Below are 23,199 nucleotides of genomic sequence, written 5' to 3'. Positions count from 1 at the left end.
AGGACTCTGGAGAGCATGTGCTGATGGAAAGCCAGTTCCGGTGCCATTTTACTGAAGACATCACAATAGCAATGCACAAGCACCACCAACAGCGGCGGCAATGGCAGCAGCGGTGCAAAGTTTGAATGATGAAAAGGAGGCAAGGCAGGAGGAGAAATCATTATAGAGGGCTCAACCCACAAAGTCCCGTCCTGATGCTCAAGCCTGGTCACAAATGACATCATTTCTGAAGGTTTGAACAATGATTATTCTGCAATCAAGCCTCAGATTTATTATCTAAAGGTAAGATTTTAATCAGCATCCTAGCGTCATTATAGCACTGCCTATAGTTTAAAGGGAATCTATCAGATTTTTGCCCTATAAAGGGAATTTGTCAGTAAGGTTACACCTCATATCACAACATCCAGGTCTTTGAAATGTAAATCCATTGACACCTTTAGATCTTCTATCTGTTGTTAAATTCCCCAAATATTAGTGTTTTAATTAATATGCAAATTAGGTAGTAAGTGCTCTGGGCTTAACAGCACCTAACTAGCTTCTGCTATCCCAGGTTGCTTTCTCATCTAACATCAGTCCCTCTAGCCTGATGGCAGATTATCTGATTTCCTTCACTGGTACCTTACACATAGACAGGGAGTCATCAACAGTGAGTGGCGGTCATTTAATGGCCTATAAACCCGATGGCGGCACTTCCATGTGCACAGACCAATTGCTAATACTATCATTCTGTGTGTATAGGACATCATGCTTCTGGGCAGCACACATTATGTTTAAACAGGACGATGTGATTAAGATGACTATGTTTTGACAATGTTTGCTCATCGGGTGATTGCGTAGACAGCCCAATAGTTGGAAACAAGTTTTTCTAGGAACACTCATTCCCCAAGTATCTGCCTGTCTAAAACCAGTGTACAGGGTTTATTTATCCGGGAATGTTCTTTAAAGGCTACGTTCCCACGATGAGTAATTGGTGAGTTTTTGATGTTTCAGATATTCCGCAGCCTATTATTTTTTCTATTTCTATTAAATGTCCTTGTTTTTTATATTTACTGGTTTTTGGCTTGGATAAAACTTTACTGAAAAAGCAGTATTGTGGGGCAAAACGTCACATATGTCTCTGATGGATTAAAGTATGTGGAAAATACCCCCAGGGATGCTGTCTGTTATGTTGGTATTGTTTTGCCAAGTGGATTCCTTGGACTGACCTGCGTCCCTTCTCTGCTGCATGAGTTTTTTACCTAAGGTGCTGCAAACATATCTGCCTGCTACAAAACTTTATTAATAGTCATGTGGGGTTAGAGGTGTTGTAGTGCAGAAAAGCACGTACGTGGATTTCTACCTGCAGATTTTCCACATCTAATGTAATTCTATGGGCAATATCCATACATAAAACTCAGCAGTATTCGCAAGAGAAATGGTCATGCTGTGTATTTCAAACACACTGCAGGTCAGTTTATACAGCATTTATAAAAAAGTACATCGCGATGACATTTTTATAAATCTCATCCAATTTGTTGGAACTGTTAGGCTATGTGCGCACTGGGAAATGAAATTTCCTTGCGTAAATTCCGCAGGCTCACAAAAATCCGCACCAAATTCCGCACCAAAATCCGCATGCGGATTGTCGCGTTTTGTTGCGGATTTGGTGCGGAATTGGTGCGGATTTGGTGCGGATTTGGTGCGTTTTTTCCGCAAGCTGTTCCCTGCGTGATTTTTACATTAGATTAGGGAAAACCCGCAGCTACCTGCGGAAAAGAAGTGACATGCACTTGTTTTTGCTGCGGGATTTCCGCAGCAAAAACATGCAGCTGTCAAATTATGCCTAGTGCGCACAGGATTTTTTTTTTTCCATACGATTTGCTGGTGAATCACTGCAGAGATGTTATGAACATTTTCTGCAGCTAAACATGCAGCAAATCCGCGGAAAATCCGCGGCAAAATCCGGTAAGTGCGAAGGATGTGTGATCAAGATCAGGGTTACAGTACTCTCTCACACTGGCATATAAACAGAAGTGCAATGTGAGAGAAAAAAAATCTTGAACGCAGCATATTTTTGGTGCTTCTGAAGAAGACTTAAGTGCGTCCAAACAAGAAATTGACACTGCAGCTAGGAAACCCGCAGCGCAGGTCAGTTTAAGCAGCGTTAAAAAGCACAGTGAGGACATTTCTATTAATCCCATCCACTGTGCTTGTACTGTACATTGCAGCATTCTGGAAGCAGCAAAAATACACTACATCTAAACCGCTGCTAACACTGATCGTGGGCACAAGGCCCTAAGATACTGCATTCTTTGCAGAGAAGATATTCAGCATCAAAAACTCATTGTGGGAACGTAACCTAACTTTGGGCACTTGCTTTTAAAGTCTGGTCCTTAGACTGCTGGAGTTTGTCCATTTCTGTCCACTCCATATATACTGCTCCAGATATAGGATATCTATTTTGAATAACATACGGATCCTGTCCGTCTTCTGGATAAAACATTGTCCACAAGGAATGGGCAATATCATCTGTGTAATCCAGGAGGATATCTGGGTCAATAAAACATGCAAGAAGCTTTATTCAGCAGTATCTCCATTTAAAAAATAAAATAAAATAAAGCTGGAGAATAAAAAACAAACATTAAAAATTTGTATACATTTTATATTATGTTACACATGTAGAGACCATATTTACAGAACAGAGTAATAATACTTTACATTATATGCAGTACAGGATTATACATTAGTCACAATACTAGTCTGGAATGGCAGCAGTTTTTATACAAAACACTTTCACTAAGGATCCTGGGTCATATTAACTTCTTTATTGCCGAGAAGGCTTGCAATGCACAATGTTACCGTGTAGACCTCATTATAGCCGCCACATGCGCAGCTTGAGCAGACACCCTTTTTTTTTGAGCATATTTTAACCCTTTTGCTGCCAATAACATCTCACACTATATTCGCCATGAATGATCTACTGTTGCAGGATTCCATTGGTAAGAGCAACATACATTTCAGCAACGAGTTAGAAAGTTTGTTAGCAGCACCAAGTCCATATATATAAATATATATATTTACAATGTAATGGAAGGTGTGGGCTTGGGATTTGAGGTCAGTCGAGATTATAAAAAAAAAAAGGTTAAAAAGCATGGGGGAACTTGAGACTTTATTTTTGGGAAGGTTTATATACAGAATTATATATTAGAGGCTGGCAGCACATGCAGAGCCATTGTCTGCCTGTCTCCGGTATACAAGAGGCTATATGTAAAGCTGGAGGAACACTTTATGCAGATTTATAAGTGTAGAGGTTTGGAGGCACTGATCAGGCATTTAGAGGGGGTATAATAGAAAGGCATAGGCGGTGCAGGGTACAGGCAACAGGATAAGGGGCACCAGGACAAGGTACAGAGGCAGCACTTATGTTAGTACACATCACAAGTAACAGTCAAAAATATATATTGCCAAAACGCCATAAGAAAAGATCCTTCATTCCAGGGCAGTGAAAGGTCCATTTTTTTTATTTATTTATTTTTTTTAAAGTGAAGCAGTGGGGCAATGCTTTCTGGGTAACATGCCAGGGTTTTATAGGGGTAAATGGTGTAAAATAACCAAGGAAGCAATACTCACCTCTGTATCAGCACTGATGGTTGGGTGGTCCTCCTGGTCATTGACTGCAGCAGTCACACACTGACCCCTTGGAAGCAATCGGTGGCCATATAGGTTTTGTACAGTACTACTGGCATTGGGGATGCCAAAACTAGGAGTATGGCACGTGATCGCTGGTAAACAAAAACCAAGGAGGGCTGCCGGAACATCAGTGCTGGATGCGGAAAATAAAATAAGAGGTTTAAACAGTTACAGTTTGAGAACCTAATTCTGCTGTGCACCTATGGACCACACTATTCTATAACCTGACATCATTCACATGTGTGGGAGCAGGACATGTTCTGCTTATACCATCACTACCAAATCATACACCACCTTACTCCTTAGCTTTCTGACTACTCTTCATGGTCTGCAACCTCTGTAGTAAGACTACAACTCCCAGACCTGGAGACCACTGTATACCCAGCACTGTACTTCACATATCATCCATCATATACAGTACATTGCCTACACGTGGAATGGCTTTCTACTCTCAATCTCACATACAGATTTCTAACAGTGTATGAACACGAAAGATAATGCTATCATAGCCTGGTCTGTATTCACCTCCAGTACTTGCTTCCAATTTCTAAGAGTTCATGTGTCCAGGCCTCTGGTGGATTAGGTGCCTTATTAATCCCAGGTCAGATGGATAAGCCGCTTTTAATCCTTTAATTCGTACACATCACTACCACCCAGTCCAGAGTGGACATCACCCTGCTCAGAGCCTTAAACCAGTAACCATTTCATTGCTGTCTACCTGTATATTACACACATCATCATAAATCATAGCTACAGACCGTCTGTCATGTGACAAAGGCAAAAATGGTATTCACAGCTTCAGGGCATATTAATACCACAGTATATTCATCCCTGTGCTGTCTCTTAGCACGTGTATGATTAATGAATCAGTGTGTCCATTCGGTATAAGAGTAACCAAACTTTATTTTTGTTTCTATATATTTTTTTAAGCCATTTAGATCAGCTGATGAAATAGAAGTGCACAGCTCCTGCCTAGATATGCAAATCACGACAAAGCTGTGGAAAGATAAGGCGCAATAGGGTCTTACCTGGTATGACAAATGGTGGTGAGTGTCAAAAGAAACACTCACCTGGTGGGGTTGTGTCAGTCACAACCCCTTTGAAAGCATGTAGATAACGTGGAAGGCAGCGGTCCCGCAGCAAGGAGTAGTTTCAAACAGCAGGAGTAAAGCAGGTTTTGAATACCGCGCCAAACCACAGGAGTCCAGGTGAAGATAGTAAAACTCTTTTCTTTATTTTCACAGGTCTACGCGTTTCAAGGACATATCTGTCCTCTTCCTCAGGACAAATGTGCAGAGAATACTATCTCTTCACATTTGTCCTGAGAAAGAGGACGGATATGTCCTTGAAACGCGTAGACCTGTGAAAATAAAGAAAAGAGTTTTACTATCTTCACCTGGACTCCTGTGGTTTGGCGCGGTATTCAAAACCTGCTTTTCTCCTGCTGTTTGAAACTAGACATGCAAATCAACAGTACATAGCCCCAATTTATCATTAGCACTTAAGTCAATTTTCCTTGTCTTGTCGTATATGATGACTTTTTTTAGTGCCAACTTCTTCAGTTCAGCATTGAAACACATTGTGAATAAAACAAGCTATATACTCCTATTGTTGATCCATTAATTTAGCAGCGCAGTACTCTTTAAAGTGATTTATCCTTTGGATCCAAATTCCTCAAAAAGGCTCATGTGTTTAATGAATTTTAAGCAAAATTAAAAATACGCTTAATTTCCTTAACTCATTTTGTGACTTTTTGGCGCTAAAAACTCACGTGTTCCTCTAAAATGTCACCATATGTGTCAATTGAAGGCATAAAAAAAAGTCACTCCAGGGAAAACAAATACATTTAAGCTAAAATTTACAAAAATGTTTAAAATGTTGCAACTTTTCAGTGTGTGTGTGTGTGTGTGTATAATATATATATATATATATATATATATATATATATATATATATATATATATATATATATATATATATATATATATATATATATATATATATATATATATATATTTTATACACACACATGCATACATATTTTACACACACACACACACACACACACCCCACTTTGAAAAAAGGAATTAAGTAAAATGACTAAGGCGCAAATGAAAAAAGGAAAAAAAAAAAAAAAAAACGGGAACAACAACAAAAGTTAAACAAAAACCATTACTCATGTAGGAACTGTGCACTTCTGCCTCCTCAGCTCCGCGCTACTCAGTGTTTTTTTTTTTTAGTGATTATTTGAGGTCTCAAGACAAAACAATTAAAGGGCCTGAGAAGTATAGAAAAGAAAAAATGCCTAAACTTTAGCAACTCCGTTCCGTTCATGTCCTAATTCTGATCTGCTCCTGAATCTGCCAATGTAGGATGTTTGTGTAAAATCATATAGGACACAGGATCCATCTGTGTTTTTCTTCAGCAAAATTGAATGCAGTCATCTAAATGTGCCCTTTTATTAGCACGTCTTTAGAGATGAGCGGACGCGTTGAAGTTCGGTTCAGCGGGTTCAGCTGAACTTTATCTAAAAGTTTGGATCTGGACTCGGACTTCACCTGAACCCTAATGGAAGTTACCGATTGGCAGTTTGGTTTTCCGCCTACATACGCCAGCCATAAACAGAGCATTTGCGGGATAGTGAGGGCGAGGTTTTTCCATTTTATTTTTTTTTGTTCACATTACAACAGATCATGCTGTTGTTACCCCCAGTGAGAGCCATTCATACACTGCAAATGGCTCGCACTGGACTAAGCACCGAGCATACCAGAGTACAGTAATGCTCAAGCGAGTGGTGTTCATACGTTAAGCACCCGAACTCAAACAGTGTTTTTTGGTAAAGTCCATGTTCTGTAACAACACCAAACTTTACTTTTCAGGTTTGCTCATCTTTACACGTCTTCTATTTCATCCCTTCAATTCCCCCTCCTTTCTTTGCTTGCCAAAATGGGCCTTTATTTTATTAAACATGCCTGGGCTGCCTAAAATAGGTTGTCTGCCTACGTTAGCCCCGTCCTTCATGTACTCCTACACTACAAAGAAGTGTAGACATCTTGTAAGAACTAAAGTCTGCTAGCAAGTTTCCTCCACACTAGTGAGATCTACAACCTGTGGCTTGCTAGCTGTTGTGATGTAACATGCTGGGAGTTATAGTACTACAGGTTGCAGATAAAGCTTCTTGTCTGAATGAGGTAAATCTGTGTGGTTAATGGCACTTAGATGATTTACTGTTATCTGTCTTATGCTGTGACCACAGAGGGCTATTCATGGGTGGGGACACAGCAGAGGTCTCACATACACATACCTTCCCCCATATGGAGAGAAATATTTCCTGCAGTTTAAAAAAGTTATATAAAATCATTTACATCATATACAAAGATTTTAAAAGCACAAAGTGAATTAAATCAAGCCCAGAGGCCAAATTCTGAGCTTTGAGGGCTATGTGCACTACTTTGTGTGTACTGGATGGATCAGACCATCTGCTACACGTCACCTATCTGCCAAAGCAAGTCGGCAGTAACTAAAGTGTGCCCTCAACCATAGGCTGCAAGTCCTGAAATCTCCAGAGTGCGGAGATAGGACAAGTCTAGTTCCCATTTACCAAAGACTGCACTAAAGTCTTCTATAATGGCCTGGGAAACTCTCCTGCCTCTCTCTGCCTTTAAAGGAAGGATTTAGACAGATCTGCTTTGGAGGTGCAAGCCATCACTAAACTGTGGGCTAGAATTATAACACCTGAAATGCTGCCACAATACCTGTAGTCAAAGCAATGGCTGCCCCTGACCTACAGGGAGAATAGAAAAGCAATTTTATTTTTGCCTTTCCGTTTCTTTCCTTCTGTATTCAACAGTCCCGATGAAATTAATGGGCTAACCTGGCAATGCATGGACAAGCTGCATTCTCCAGATTTAGGCTCGTTTCATATTTCCCACATTCACAGCCTGAGTAAGGACCACTATGTCCGGACCGGCGGTAGGTATCCCGACCCAATGCAACAGCCTCATAAACATATTGTACTATTGAGTTAGTCAGGAGACCAGTGATAATCCGTACATCATGGTTCGTACTCAGACCACACATTTTGGGGATGTGGAGCCAACCTGAAGCACTGTTAATGGTAAAATGATAACATCTTATTCAGTAGTTAGGCAGTTATTTACTTATCTGTAATTATCCCTATATAATAACACACTTACTATAGTACTTACTATAGTGGTCCATTGGTGCACAGCATAAGAGCACTATAATAGTAGGGAATACGATTTTCTAAAATAAATGAAACTTTAATAGAAGAAAAAAAAAAAAAACAGTCTAAGGAGAAGGAATAAAAGGTAGTCACTTATTACGCAGGCTCTGCTCCTCCCGCTAGCTCCTCAGCAGCCCCTCTTGGGACTAATACAGCAAAGCTAGCTCCATTCAATAGATGCATGCTCGTTACAGGATGGATGCAGTCTCCTATTACTTTTTACAACCTCATGACTATAAAATTGGATTTGTTGCAGAAATTTCTGTGAAAATTCACTCCTACTTAGCTGAACGTGGTTGCTTCAGATTCAAATAAAAGGGTCAGTCGCAGAAATTATAGCAACTGACGTGTGTGAATATACCCTGAAAGGGGAGCAGTCATCAGATTCATGTTGCCCAATCCATTGGTAGCATGGCACCATTACACACAGGTATGTTTTACTGAAACGTTGCATGCACATAACTCTTTAAAGAGTTATGTGCCGACAGCTCCACAGATTCCACCACACCGCTCCTAACAAGCCGTGGTTAAGGTAAAAGGGCAAAAACGTTAGCATGTCACATGCAAGGATGCCACACTTTACAAGATGGCCAGCAGATCAATAACATTTTCTTCTCTCCAACTATAAAGAGTGCCACCTTCTTTCATACATTATACTTTATAAAGCCAGCTGGGAACTATAGGTCTCCCTTACTAGTCTGATGTGGTGTCCTGCCATGGTCCGGTCAACATGAATCTGATCACAGGTTCCCTTTAAAGTACCTGGGATACTGTATCCAGAGGCCAAATTAAACTTCAGCTAGCTGGTCTGCAAAATGACAGTACATCAAATAGTATACTTTGTGCATAGTAATGTATACATACTTATATCATGTATGTGCATATAGCAGGTATTATTTTACATACATACAGATGACCACAAATTAAGAAACTGTACAGTAAAATTCCTTACATCTATGACTCTGATCCTCCAAGATAATCAGGAGTTGCACAATGAACCAGGCTAAAGCCATAAAGGCATATAGCCAAGTCAGAAGCACACTGGTCCACCAGATGCTGAAATAATGAAATTTTACTGTACATCCATACACTATATATACTACTCACAGTGTACTTTACAGACCAGTATAAATGCATCCTTGTATTGTACACATGTCCCAGTTCATCTTTAGCAGGAAAAGGGTTAAATATGTAAAAAATGGTTTAAGGCACCATAGTTTGAATCTATATTTGGGAAAGGTGTTGCGAGTGACCCGCTCACATCCCCAGCAGTCTGCTTTGTAGAAATGTGATGACTCCATGTGTTCACGCTGCTGTGTATATAAAACGCAGAAACCAGTCATGAACGGTGGTGGTGGCTCACAATTCTGTAAGGTGGACTTTGTAGACTCTTTCCAAAATTCATCATTTGGTTCCTGCAAAGTGTCTTCCTGTATCTGGTCTGTAGCTGCAATTGTAAGAGAAGATGGCACCAGACAAGAACTAAAAAAGGATAAACATGTAAAAAAAAAAAAAAAAAAAAATTAAAAGAAAATCCTGTTTTGCTTTTTTTATTTCCCTCAAGTAGCTGAAGCCATGGGGAAAAAAATTCTGTATACTAAAAATGTGAAGAGAGACCACCACATGGCATTCATAGTAACAGCGGAGTGTTTACAGATAATGGCGGAGTCCAGGAAGAGAAGGATTCTGGGATTTGGACCCTTTGTTGGCTACAGGTTCTTGAACTGCTGGGGTTTTGGCTTTCTGAGACTCCAGGCTACTCAGGCCCGAGTCCCTTGCCTCTGCCCAGGCACCTCCACTTAAACGGGGACTGGGTTCAGAAGCTGATGTTGCTCCAAGAACTGGCTCTTTCCAGTCATTGAAATTAAGGTCAGTAAGCTGCCCAGGGAGCACCACAGTGTGTCGTCGCCAAGCACTTTTCCTACGCCGGGTTTCTGGAGATCCAGGCTTCCGCATTGCTGCCATGCAAAGATCATCTACTGCCGGCCTCATGCGCTGAGGGGTGCGAGGGTGTGAGGACACAGGATCCTCAGAGCCTTCAAGTTTACCCTTACCAAATTTCTTCCGAGCTAGTGTATCTCCAGGAATGAGCCTTTGAGAAGTGAAAGAGTCTTGTGAGCGTGGTCGCTCTGTTTCTCTTCCTCCACCCACTTCTGTGTCTGTTTCCATATGGCTGAACTCACTGCGTTCATCATCAGCGTCATCACCACCACGAACACTGGAGGCTGGCTCTGAGCACAATGTAGAGAGAGTGGAGTACCCAGACACAATGGAACGGGCATCGGCAGGAATCCTTTCTTCTACAGGGGCTGGCCACCTGCTTTCTGAGCTTTTAGGTTGTGCAACAACGTCTCTTCCATCCAACAACTTTAGATCCTGTGCCTTTGAACACGATTCCTGGGGTTCTTCAGCTATTTCTTGTTTTTCTATGATCTCCACCTCCTGTTCAGGCTGCCCTAACCGTGCTACCTCCTGCTCAGAGTCGTCTTCCTCTGTGCTGCTCCCGAAGCGCTTCTCATCTCTTCGCTTCCTGCGCTTGCGGTTCACTGCTGAAATGAAGGGAATGGATAGAATATCACGGGCATATAACTCCTTTCGAGATGCCTTTAAAGGAAAAAGAAAAAATGTTTATTCTTATTGCTTTATTAGCATGTAAAGTAAAGGAAGAATCTACAATAGATCAGATGTAATAAAATATCTGACTTATTTTATGAAGCTACAATGTTAAAACTTCAAAGTTTCGTCCCCAAAAAATTACAAAATTGATGGAATCTTGTTAGGATAGGCGATCATTAAACTATAAGCACCTCATTCGCTCGAGCACACGCTACATCCCCTTAAATCAAAAGTACAGAGCGGTGTCTGATAAATAATGGCCAGGTCTGGTACTAGAGTCTCCAAAAATGATGTGAGGAGGCAGTTTAAGTCACTTAACATTGGTAAAGCTGCAGGGCCAGATGGACTTAGTCCACGTGTCTTTAAAGTTTGTGCAGACCAGCTGTGTACGGTCTTTACACACCTATTTAATAGAAGTCTTCAAACACAGAGGGTACCAGTGTTATGGAAAACTTTCTGTCTGGTTCCGGTACCCAAGACTACTTCTCCTGCAACCCTAAATGACTATCGTCCTGTTGCCTTAACATCTCATGCTATGAAGGCCTTGGAAAGATTAGTGCTTGCTCACTTGAGTCCGAGGGTGAGGGCTTTTATTGCTCCCCTACAGTTTGCTTACCGGCATAGATTGGGGGTGGACGATGCTATTCTCTGTTACATACTGTACATTCATTTTTGGAGAATGACGGAACCACTGTGCGAGCGATGTTCTTCGATTTCTCGAGTGCATTTAACACCCTGCAGCCACTTTTACTACACAAAAAGATGACTGATATAAAGGTGCAGGAGGGGATGAGAAATTGGATAACTGACTACCTATCAGATCAGCCACAGTTTGTACAGATGGGAGCAGCTGTGTCTAGCAGATTGTTGAGCAGTGTAGGTGCCCCTCACGGAACGGTGCTAGCGTCCTTTCTATTCACACTGTATACATCAGACTTTCAGTATAAATCTGATTTTTGCCACCTTCAAAAATTCTCGGATGACTCCGTGGTTGTTGGATGTACTTGGGGGGACCAGGGGGATGAGGAATATAGAAGGGTGGTGTTGAATTTTGTGGATTGGTGACAAGGTAACTATCTACAACTAAATGTTAAGAAAACTAAGGAATTGGTAGTCAACTATAGCAGGAGAAAGATGAAATGTTTACCGATCACTATTGCTGGTCAGAAGGTGGAGCAGGTGGAGAGTTACAAATATTTGGGGGTCCACCTTGATAAACTGGACTGGAGATGCCACTCAGAGATGGTCTACAAGAAGGGGATGAGCAGATTGTATTTCCTAAGGAAACTGAGGTCTTTTAATGTGTGCAGCAAAATGTTAGAAATGTTCTACCAGTCTGTAGTGGCAAGTGCCATCTTTTATGCACTCATATGCTGGGGCAGTAGTGTGCGGGTCTCTGATGCTAATAAGCTGAATAAGCTTATCAAGAAGGCAAGCTCCGCTGCTGGCTGCAATCTGGACTATTTTGAGGAGGTAGTGGAGAGAAGAACTCTGAAAAAGTGTATGGCGATTATGAATAATAATGCACATCCATTATATGAGCTATTCATGAGACAGAAGAGCACCTTCAGCAACCGGCTAATCCTTCTGAGGTGTAAGAAGGAAAAATATAGGAAATCATTTGTGCCAACTGCTATGGGACTGTACAACAAACGGATTTTTGTGTACTCACCGTAAAATCGTTTTCTCTTAGCCATCATTGGGGGACACAGGACCATGGGTGTTATGCTCACAGAGAGAAGAGGTGTGTTTACGTGGTAGCTCAGCACGGCAGGCAGTGCAGGCTGAGTAATAGACTATGTGGGTCTTAGTACTCTTATTGCCTTTAGATTTCTGCATGTTCCTAATAGGAGTATGCCAGGAGGGGGAGCAATGCTCAGCAGAGCTACAATTGATAGCAAGCACCTCACCAGAATCAGCCGATGTCCTCAGGAAGGATTAAGCTCTATGAAGATCTGGCACGCTTCCCTGGGGGGGCGGGGCTAAGCGCAGCCACGGGGGGCGGGGCTAAGCGCTAAAAGAGCGGGAAGATGAAGTCAGATAATACACAGCGTGAGTCCCTGAGCCCTGGGTCCTCCCCCTGCCACCGGGAAATTATCTGCAAGACTTTCTGCAAACAGCAGAACTTTCCCCTCCTCCAGCCAGTAAGCTAGAGAGAGTTAACACTGTGTGTGCAGGATCCTTGCTCCTTGCACATAATAAATACTGTAAATGGCCTGGGAGCCTTCCCTGCAGCGTCCTTTCTCCCTTTGTCTGGGAAACCAGTCAGGGGGGATCTCACCTTAAAGAAGGGAATTTTGTTTACTTACCGTAAATTCCTTTTCTTCTAGCTCCTATTGGGAGACCCAGACAATTGGGTGTATAGCTACTGCCTCCGGAGGCCACACAAAGTATTACACTTTAAAAAGTGTAACCCCTCCCCTCTGCCTATACACCCTCCCGTGCATCACGGGCCCATCAGTTTTGGTGCCAAAGCAGGAAGGAGGAAACTTATAAATTGGTCTAAGGTAAATTCAATCCGAAGGATGTTCGGAGAACTGAAAACCATGAACCAAAAGAACAATTCAACATGAACAACATGTGTACACAAAAGAATAAACAGCCCGAAGGGAACAGGGGCGGGTGCTGGGTCTCCCAATAGGAGCTAGAAGAAAAGGAATTTACGGTAAGTAAACAAAATTCCCTTCTTCTTTGTCGCTCCATTGGGAGACCCAGACAATTGGGACGTCCAAAAGCAGTCCCTGGGTGGGTAAAAGAATACCCCGATAAAAAGAGCCGACAACGGCCCTCCTCTTACAGGTGGGCAACCGCCGCCTGAAGGACTCGCCTACCTAGACTGGCATCCGCCGAAGCATAGGTATGCACCTGATAGTGTTTCGTGAAAGTGCGCAGACTAGACCAGGTAGCCGCCTGACACACCTGCTGAGCCGTAGCCCGGTGTCTCAATGCCCAAGACGCCCCTACGACTCTGGTAGAATGGGCTTTCAGCCCTGAAGGAATCGGAAGCCCAGAAGAACGGTAGGCTTCAACAATCGGTTCCTTGATCCACCGAGCCAAGGTTGACTTGGAAGCCTGCGACCCCTTACGCTGGCCAGCGACAAGAACAAAGAGCGCATCAGAACGGCGCAGTGGCGCCGTGCGAGACACGTAGATCCGGATTGCTCTCACTAGATCTAACAAATGCAAATCCTTTTCACATTGGTGAATTGGATGAGGGCAAAATGAAGGTAAGGAGATCTCCTGATTGAGATGAAAAGGGGACACTACCTTAGGGAGAAAGTCCGGGACCGGACGCAGAACCACCTTATCCTGGTGAAATACCAGGAAGGGGGCTTTGCATGACAGCGCTGCAAGCTCTGACACTCTTCGGAGTGATGTAACTGCCACTAGAAATGCCACCTTCTGCGAAAGACGTGATAGAGACATCCCGCAGCGGCTCAAAAGGTGGTCTCTGAAGAGCCCGTAGAACCCTGTTGAGATCCCAGGGATCCAGCGGCCGCTTGTAAGGCGGGACTATGTGGCAAACTCCCTGCAGGAACGTGCGGACCTGCGGAAGCCTGGCTAGACGCTTTTGAAAAAACACGGAAAGCGCCGATACTTGTCCCTTGAGAGAGCTGAGAGACAAACCCTTGTCCATTCCGGATTGCAGGAAGGAAAGAAACGTGGGTAAGGCAAACGGCCAGGGGGTAAACCCCTTATCAGGGCACCAGGCTAAGAAGATCCTCCAAGCCCTGTGATAGATCTTGGCTGACCTTGGTTTCCTGGCCTGTCTCATAGTGGCAATGACCTCTTGAGATAACCCTGAGGACGCTAGGAGCCAGGACTCAATGGCCACACAGTCAGGTTGAGGGCCGCAGAATTCAGATGGAAAAATGGCTCTTGAGACAGCAAGTCTGGTCGGCCTGGGAGCGCCCACGGTTGACCCACCGTGAGGTGCCACAGGTCCGGGTACCACGACCTCCTCGGCCAGTCTGGAGCGACGAGGATGGCGTGGCGGCAGCCGGACCTGATCTTGCGCAACACTCTGGGCAGAATTGCCAGAGGAACGCCTTTAGGGCTAGATACACTGCCCTTATCTCCAGAACATTGATCTGAAGGGAGGACTCTGTCGGAGTCCAGGTTCCCTGAGCCTTGTGGTGGAGAAAAACCGCTCCCCACCCTGACGTGACCACAGCCCAAAATGGGGGCAGGAAAGATTTTCCCTTCGACAGATAAGTGGGAAGAAGCCACCACTGAAGAGAGGTCTTGGCTGCCAGAGAAAGAGAGACGTTCCTGTCTAAGGATGTCGACCTCTTGTCCCATTTGCGGAGAATGTCCCATTGGAGTGGACGCAGATGAAACTGCGCAAAGGGAACTGCCTCCATTGCTGCCACCATCTTCCCCAGGAAGTGCATGAGGCGCCTCAAGGGGTGTGACTGGGCCCGAAGGAAAGATTGCACCCCTGTTTGCAGCGAACGCTGTTTGTCCAGCGGTAGCTTGACTATCGCTGAGAGAGTATGAAACTCCATCCCGAGGTAAGTCAGTGATTGGGTCGGAGTCAATTTTGACTTTGGGAAATTGATGATCCACCCGAACCTCTGGAGAGTCTCCAGAGCAACGGTCAGACTGTGTTGACATGCCACCCGGGAGGGTGCCTTGACTAGGAGATCGTCTAAGTACGGGATCACCGAGTGGCCCTGAGAGTGTAGGACTGCCACAACGGATGCCATGACCTTGGTGAAGACCCGTGGGGCTGTCGCCAGGCCGAAAGGCAGTGCCACAACTGAAGGTGTTCGTCCAATGGCGAAACGCAGAAAGCGTTGATGCTCTGGAGCGATCGGCCCATGGAGATAGGCATCCCTGATGTCGATTGATGCTAGGAAGTCTCCTTGAGACATCGAAGCGATGACAGAGCGGAGGGATTCCATGAGAAACCGCCTGGTTCTCACATGTCTGTTGAGCAATTTGAGGTCCAAAACGGGACGGAATGAACCGTCCTTTTTTGGCACCACGAACAGGTTGGAGTAAAAATCGCGACCACGTTCCTGAAGGGGAACGGGGATCACAACTCCTTCTGTCTTCACAGTGTCCACCGCCTGAAAAAGTGCAACGGTTCGCTCGGGGGGCGGAGATGTTCTGAAAAAAACGAGTCGGAGGACGAGAGCTGAACTCTATCCTGTAACCGTGAGACAGAATGTCCCTCACCCATCGGTCTTGGACATGTGGCCACCAGGCGTCGCAAAAGCGGGAGAGCCTGCCACCGACCGAGGATGCGGTTTGGGGAGGCCGAAAGTCATGAGGAGGCCGCCTTGGAGACGGTGCCTCTGGCGGTCTTTGGACGTGAATTAGACCGCCATGCAGAAGAGTTTCTCTGGCTCTTCTGTGGCCTGTTGGACGAGGAGGATTGGGATCTGGCTGAGGGCCGAAAGGACCGAACCTCGCTTGAATTTTTCGTTGCTGAGGTCTCTTTGGTTTGGGCTGGGGTAAGGACGAGTCCTTTCCCTTGGATTGCTTAATAATTTCATCCAATTGCTCGCCAAACAATCGGTCGTCAGAAAAAGGCAAACCGGTCAAGAACTTCTTGGAAGCATTGTCTGCCTTCCATTCGCGTAGCCACCTGGCCCTGCGGACTGCCACCGAATTGGCGGATGCTACCGCTGTACAGCTAGCCGAGTCCAGGACAGCATTCATGGCGTAGGATGAAAATACCGACGCCTGAGAAGTCAAAGACGCTACTTGCGGAGCAGAGGTACGGGTGACCGCATTAATCTCAGACAGACAAGCTGAGATAGCCTGGAGTGCCCACACTGCTGCAAAGGCTGGGGCAAAGGACGCGCCTATGGCTTCATAGATGGATTTCATTAGGAGCTCTATCTGCCTGTCCGTGGCATCCTTGAGCGATGAACCGTCAGCCACTGCTACTACGGATCTAGCCGCCAGTCTAGAGACTGGAGGATCCACCTTGAGACATTGAGCCCAACCCTTAACTACGTTAGAGGGGAAGGGGTAACGTGTGTCATTAAGGCGTTTAGTAAAGCGCTTGTCCGGAAAAGCCCTGTGCTTCTGGACAGCATCTCTGAAGTTAGAGTGATCGAAGAAAGCACTCCGAGTACGTTTGGGAAACCTAAACTGGTGCTTCTCCTGCTGTGAGGCCGACTCCTCTATAGGTGGAGTTGGGGGAGAAAGATCTAGCACCTGGTTGATGGACGCTATAAGGTCATTTACTATGGCGTCCCCTTCAGGTGTATGAAGATTGAGAGCAACGTCAGGGTCAGAGTCCTGGGCTGCGACCTCCGCCTCATCCTCCAGAGAGTCCTCAAGCTGAGACCCCGAACAGCGTGATGAAGTCGGGGAAGATTCTAAGCGAGTCCGCTTAGCCGGTCTGGGACTGCGGTCCGTGCCGGAGTCCTCCACGTAATAACTAGAGGCCACCCCATGAGCACACTTCGTCGCAGACCGAGAGGGGCCTGGGGGCGATCCCGCAGTGCCCGGGGCCTGTGTAAGGGCCGGTCTGGACTGCAAGGCTTCTAGTATCTTAGCAGACCATTTGTCCATAGACTGAGCCATGGATTGTGAAAGTGACTGAGAGAGTTTCTCAGCTAAAACTGCAAACTCTGTCCCTGCCACCTGGACAGGGGAAGCCGGCGATTCTACCTGGGCCGAGGGTCCCACCAGTGCCCCAGGCTCCGGCTGAACGAGTGCCACCGGGCCCGAGCCTTGCTCACAGTGAGGGTAGGTGTAACCTGCAGGTAGCATAGCCGCACAAGAGGTACAGGTTGCAAAATAACCCTGTGTCTTGGCACCCTTGCTCCTTGTGAACGACATGCTGTTGTCTCCCAGGAGAGTGATCACTGAGGGATATATAGCCACAAGCTAACAGTACAGCCGAACCGAGAAAATGTATACAATTATAATATATATATATATATATATATATATATATATATATATATATATATATATATATATATATATATATATATATATATATATATATACATACATACAGTTCGGCACTCTAGGGGGACCAGCACCGGGTGACCGGTGTGGCTTCCCAACCGCTCAAGCGGTGTGTGGCCACCAGATTCCCTGTCCCAGGGCTGCAGCCAGAAGTCCTCCACCGGCAGAATGTGCTTAAAACATGGCTGTCGGCGTTCACAGGGGAGGAGGGAGCCGTGGGCGTAACTAAAAAAGTGCGGGAATCTGGTGCCCCAGAGTGATTAGTGAGGGGGGAGGAGGACAACTAAGTGTGCTCCAGCCCTCACTGTCGGCGTCAGACCGACCGTCCCGCCCTTACCCCTGACTGGCAGGCCCGGGGGCGGGAATTTAAGGCACTAGGCCGCAAAAGCCGGGGACTAAAGTTAAAACCGCGGCCGGCAAGCAGGCGCGGTAGTCCCGGTCTCATACCAACACCGCAGTCGCTGCAGCGTCTGAGGCCAAAGTGCTCCATGCACCGTCCCCAAGGGGACACAGAGTACCTGTAGATGCAGGGCCCTGTCCCTGATGATACTCAGTCTCCTGTCCGTCAGAATCCCACAGGGGCTGCGGAGGGAGCCCGGTCCCAGTGCCTGGATGACCGGATAGGATCCCACTTCTCCCAGAGCCCCTAAGGGATGGGGAAGGAAAACGGCATGTGGCTCCAGCCTGTGTACCCGCAATGGGTACCTCAACCTTAACAGCACCGCCGACTTAGTGGGGTGAGAAGGGAGCATGCCGGGGGCCCTGTTATGGGCCCTCTTTTCTTCCATCCGATATAATCAGCAGCTGCTGCTGACTAAAATGGGAGCATGAGTGAATGTGTGCCTCCTTCAACACAAAGCATAAAAACTGATGAGCCCGTGATGCACGGGAGGGTGTATAGGCAGAGGGGAGGGGTTACACTTTTTAAAGTGTAATACTTTGTGTGGCCTCCGGAGGCAGTAGCTATACACCCAATTGTCTGGGTCTCCCAATGGAGCGACAAAGAAACACTGCTTTCCAGGCAGTGAAAATAGCAGAGCCAGCTTGCTGTGTCGGTGTCATATTCTACTCAGAGCCTGCAGAGAGGGGCTGAGGAATTAGTGCCATCTTCATCTCAGAGCCTGCAGAGAGGGGCTGAGGAATCAGTGCCATCTTCATCTCAGAGCCTGCAGAGAGGGGCTGAGGATTGGGCTATAGTTCACAGGCCTCTACCCTGGGCTTTGTAAAATCGGTGTCTGTGGAACCCGTCGTCCAGCCCAGGATCCAGCGTCGCGGGAGGGGGTACGTGTAGGCAACGCTTCACGTTCCCGCCCGTTGATGGTAGTGGGAGATCGGTCCCAAAAGGAAACCGTCGTCCTCAACAAATAACAAACCTTGAAAGGAAGTGCCTCCTACAGACACTAAGCTAAAACTGAGCTTGCCTGGCCCGGCCAGGGGGTGTATACTGCAGAGGAGGAGCTATGCTTTTGCATCTACTTAGTGTCCTCCTATGGATAGGCAGCATAACACCCATGGTCCTGTGTCCCCCAATGAGGCGTCAGAAAATAACAGTGTTAAATCATCAAGGTGAATGTCTACTTTATTTCTTCTACTTTCAGTTCACCCGCTGTGTATGACCTAATCTAATGTATAATGTTCTTCTGTCAACTCCACTGTCTTGTCAATTATGTAATTCATGTTATAATTTAAGTTGTGCTGCTGTGATACCAGAATTTCCCACGGGATCAATAAAGTGTATCGTATCGTATCGTACTAGGGGTTTGTCCAAGTTAAATTAATGCTGCGGAGTTGCAATACCAGGCTGCAGTCCCATAGTCGCAATAATCTGCTGTTCTTTGGGAGGTGCAAAGAATAAAACCCAACCGGATACATATGACCTAGCATAGCTGAAAAGGGCATAGCTCTGCCCGCTGGAGATGGAGCTACAAAAGCAGCCAAAAGCAGTAACTTCCATAGAGATGAATGGGGATTATGTAAAACAGCATGGCACAGCCATTTCCATAGCTGCACCTGCACCGGTCAGAGTTATTCCCATTTCAGTCATGTAAACAGTGTATCCGTTACATATATAATGGGGATTCTTTTTTTTCCCTTGCATCCATTTCTTCTACCATTTCTGTTACCAGTGATTCAGAAATCTTTAGGACTGACATTTCCATACTTTTTCGAGAACTTTCTCTGTATAGTATTTGTCCAGCACCGCTCACATCCACATCGAAGGCAACTGATGCCTATGATGTTACAACCCCACACACAGCTGCAATGACTCTGCATAATATCGTACACATGCCCTGTTCATTAGAATGGACCTGTCTTAGCAGGTGTGTGGCGTCATATTGTCACAATGTCACCTGCTAGATGTGGCACCGATTACCCCATTTAACTATCTAGTTCTTTTATCATTATTAGCTCGTCTGCTATATTTAGGGCAGGTTACTGCTTCCTATTAGGAAGCTCAATCCACATTTCCAGATCTGGGTGCTGAGTACTCCATTGTTGCTTACCTTTGCTTTGGCTGAATCACTATTCGTTGAATCTAAAGTGAAAACAGACAAAGAGTGAGTAGCGAATAACACAGTACTAAAAATGAATTAGGAAGGCAAGGCCTCACATCATATAAATCGTGGAGCTTGGAATTAGTCTGGTCTTTTACTTCCACTTCCTTTACACGTTTCACTTGGACACAAACAGAGCACAAATGGGCCACCAATAACCCACAGACATATGGTTAACACAAAGTACATGATGGACACAACACCAAAAGTGCAGCCTTTGTCATCAGTTACAAAACTGTTCTTCTAGTCTCATTATCGTTCATGTCTCAACTTTGGTAAGGCTATGTGCACACGTTGCGCTTTCTCATGCATTTATGCAGCGTTTTAAACTGCGGCGTAAACGCATGCGTACTGCGTCCCCAGCAAAGTCTGAGAATTTAGCAAATTCCATGAGCATGTTGCGTTTTAAAATGTAGCATTTTGCATGCCAAATTTTTGTCAAAAATCGATGCGTTCTAAGGGGTACTTTGCACATTACGCATGCCGATGCTGCGATGTCGAGTGCAATAGTCCCCGCCCCCGTCGTACATGTGATATCTTGTGATAGCTGCCGTAGCGAACATTATCGCTACGGCAGCTTCACATGCACTCACCTGTCCTGCGACGTCGCTCTGGCCGGCAACCCGCCTCCTTCCTAAGGGGGCAGGCTGTGCGTCGTCACACGGCAGGCGGCCAATAACAACGGAGGGGCGGAGATGAGCAGGATGTAAACATCTCGCCCACCTCCTTCCTTCTCATAGCAGCCGGGACGCAGGTAAGGTGATGTTCCTCGCTCCTGTGGCTTTACACACAGCGATGTGTGCTGCCGCAGGAACGAGGAACAACATCGTACCTGTCGCTGCACTGGCATTATGGAAATGTCGGAGACTACACCGATGATGCGATAACGACACTTTTGCGCTCGTTCATCGTATCAAAAAGGTTTTACACACTACAACATCGCAAGTGACGCCGGATGTGCGTCACTTTCGAATTGACCCCCACCGACATCACACCTGCGATGTCGTAGTGTGCAAAGCCGGCCTTAAAAGCAACAGGTAAGTTCTTTTGTGCATTTTGGATGCTTTTCCCACTCTGTCTATGGCAGAGCAAGCATCCAGAACGAATGAATTCTGCATCCAATCTGCACTCAAAATACATCCAAAACACAGCTTTTCGATTGCGTTTTGAAACGCACATGCAGTGACAAAACGCTGCAAAATATGTTTCACGGCAGAACGCAACGTGCGCACATAGCCTTAGAAAGAATCTAATGTTACCGGAGCCTGGAGAATAATATTATTTAGAAGTTAAATCTATTTTGCCTCCAGGCTAGAACCACTAGACGTACACATATCCCGTCATTTGCTCTAAACCTCATCCATCACTGGCTGGTACTGAGGAAGCCATTGGTATTGCACATCTCAATCAGAGTCTGATGGACAGGGCAATTGTAAGGGCCAACGTAGAAAAATTGTGTGAACTGGCATACAGATGAGAGAAAGCCGTCACTAATTGAAATAAATGCTTTCTTCATCCCTGCACACAACACATAAGACTACACTCAAGGAAATATTGCAGGCCCCTCCAGCGCTGAGAATAATGGGAGAACACACAATGGGATGAAAGAAACGCCAACAGATAAGTATGGGAAGAAAAGAGAAATGCTAAGGATGAGTTGACAAAATGTCACCCTTCTGCTTTATTTGTAGCATGTATAAATGATTTCAGATCTACGGAAGTAGCCCAAAATGCATCTAGTCAGTGAAAGCTTGCTCTTAGAACAATTCCCAGCAGAGACCCTCATTATAATGTCCACATGCCCTGTAGTGTAAACACTAACATGTACTGTCTATACAAAATATCTGCAATTCTTAAGCTGAAACATGAAATGTACAGAAAGAGAAAAGAGAAAAGAAAATGCAATCTTACAGTACAGAAGTGTTCAAAATAAGAGGAATGGATGATCGGAAAAAAAGGGTGAGGAAAATTGGGGTCAAGTACACTAAAAAGACATGGAACAGTATGGGGGAGGTAAACGGAGATTTTAAAGTCCAAAGTCTCTATCAAAGGTGAACGTTGCCTACTAGACAGACTAAAAGTGCTGATGAGACTCCAAAAATACTGGTCAATAATTCTGAGTGTCCACATGATGTGCCAGAAATGAGCCCCATCACTGAGACCCACATCTACATCCAAATGAGGGTCCTCTGTAACTTCCAAAGAAATAAACTGAACACGTCGCACAAGATTGGTCACCTCTCCATTTCACTGCCACTACATCAAGAGCAATTCTCTACTAAGAACGGGATGCACCCTATTTAGAGATTTAATTCAGTGCTTATTCTGAGGAAGAAGTGGGGAATTACTTCGAAACACATAAATAAAGCACTTTTTTCGTTCACAAGACGGACTGAACCTTCATCTTATTTACAGCAGCTCAGATTGAGCCACGTTTGCCAAGTTCCGATCTGTTTCTTGAGATTTTTGGTATATCCCCTGACTATTCCATAAAGGTCTAAGGTGAGAATATCACTTTCAGGCAGAAAGGGCTGAAATATCTGGTTACAAGCTAATTGACAGCTAAGCTTCAGCATTTTATGAGTGGCCCAAGCTGAAAATGTCCTGCCTTCATAACAGGTACCCCTTAAGGAGAAGAAAAAAAAAGTATGAGGAAAACTATTGAGGTGAAATACAAAGATGGTTGCGGTGAGGGTTGTTTTAGTACATATTTAGGAAACACTGTATATCTGGAGGTTGGGGGAGCCTGCAGACACCTTGCTGGGGCCGCTCTGTAAGTATGTGAGAGCAGCAGTAACACAATACATTAGCGTGACAATGCCACACGGTAACAGCCATAAAATGTGTTAAATCCCCGGACAGGCCATGGGTGGAGACAAGAGAGATGAACGGCTGATCTTTCCCTCCACTGCCACTCTGCAGTAAATAACAAAATGCCAGCGCTTGATCTTTTCCAGAGATTCAGTTCGGTTGTCCCAGACTGAGACAGGTAAACCCCTGCCCATGCTGCAGTGCCATCTGTCTCTATCATCCGTATGGATCTACAGTTTATGTGTAATATAGGAGACATCTCTCTTGCAACCAACCAAGTGATTAGGAGGGAAAGCAGCAGAAACCAACCATACCCGTTCACGGCTGCTGAAGATCCGCTGAGAGAAGAGAAAGGAGGAGGAG

General features: G+C 45.2%; 1 protein-coding gene across 3 annotated transcripts in view; it reads right to left on the bottom strand.

Moving 5' to 3' along the window:
- Positions 1-5,695: 5,695 nt before the first annotated feature.
- ARHGAP23 (Rho GTPase activating protein 23) overlaps positions 5,696-23,199 on the bottom strand; it is a 139,974-nt gene continuing 122,470 nt past the window's right edge. For 2 of the 3 annotated variants that reach the window (XM_075350083.1, XM_075350082.1), the window contains exons 23-24: positions 19,975-20,006; positions 5,696-10,519 (exon numbers count right to left, since the gene is read on the bottom strand). In XM_075350083.1, the coding sequence (XP_075206198.1) occupies positions 9,566-10,519; positions 19,975-20,006 (986 nt within the window). In that variant the 3' untranslated portion in view covers positions 5,696-9,565. Of the gene's footprint in view, positions 10,520-19,974; positions 20,007-23,150; positions 23,175-23,199 lie in introns of all 3 variants that reach the window. The other variant, XM_075350084.1, reaches the window with a different exon arrangement.

This window comes from Anomaloglossus baeobatrachus, chromosome 5 (genome assembly GCF_048569485.1).
Source record: "Anomaloglossus baeobatrachus isolate aAnoBae1 chromosome 5, aAnoBae1.hap1, whole genome shotgun sequence".
NCBI classification, from domain to species: Eukaryota; Metazoa; Chordata; class Amphibia; order Anura; family Aromobatidae; genus Anomaloglossus; species Anomaloglossus baeobatrachus.
This window is presented reverse-complemented; position numbering and strand designations above follow the sequence as displayed.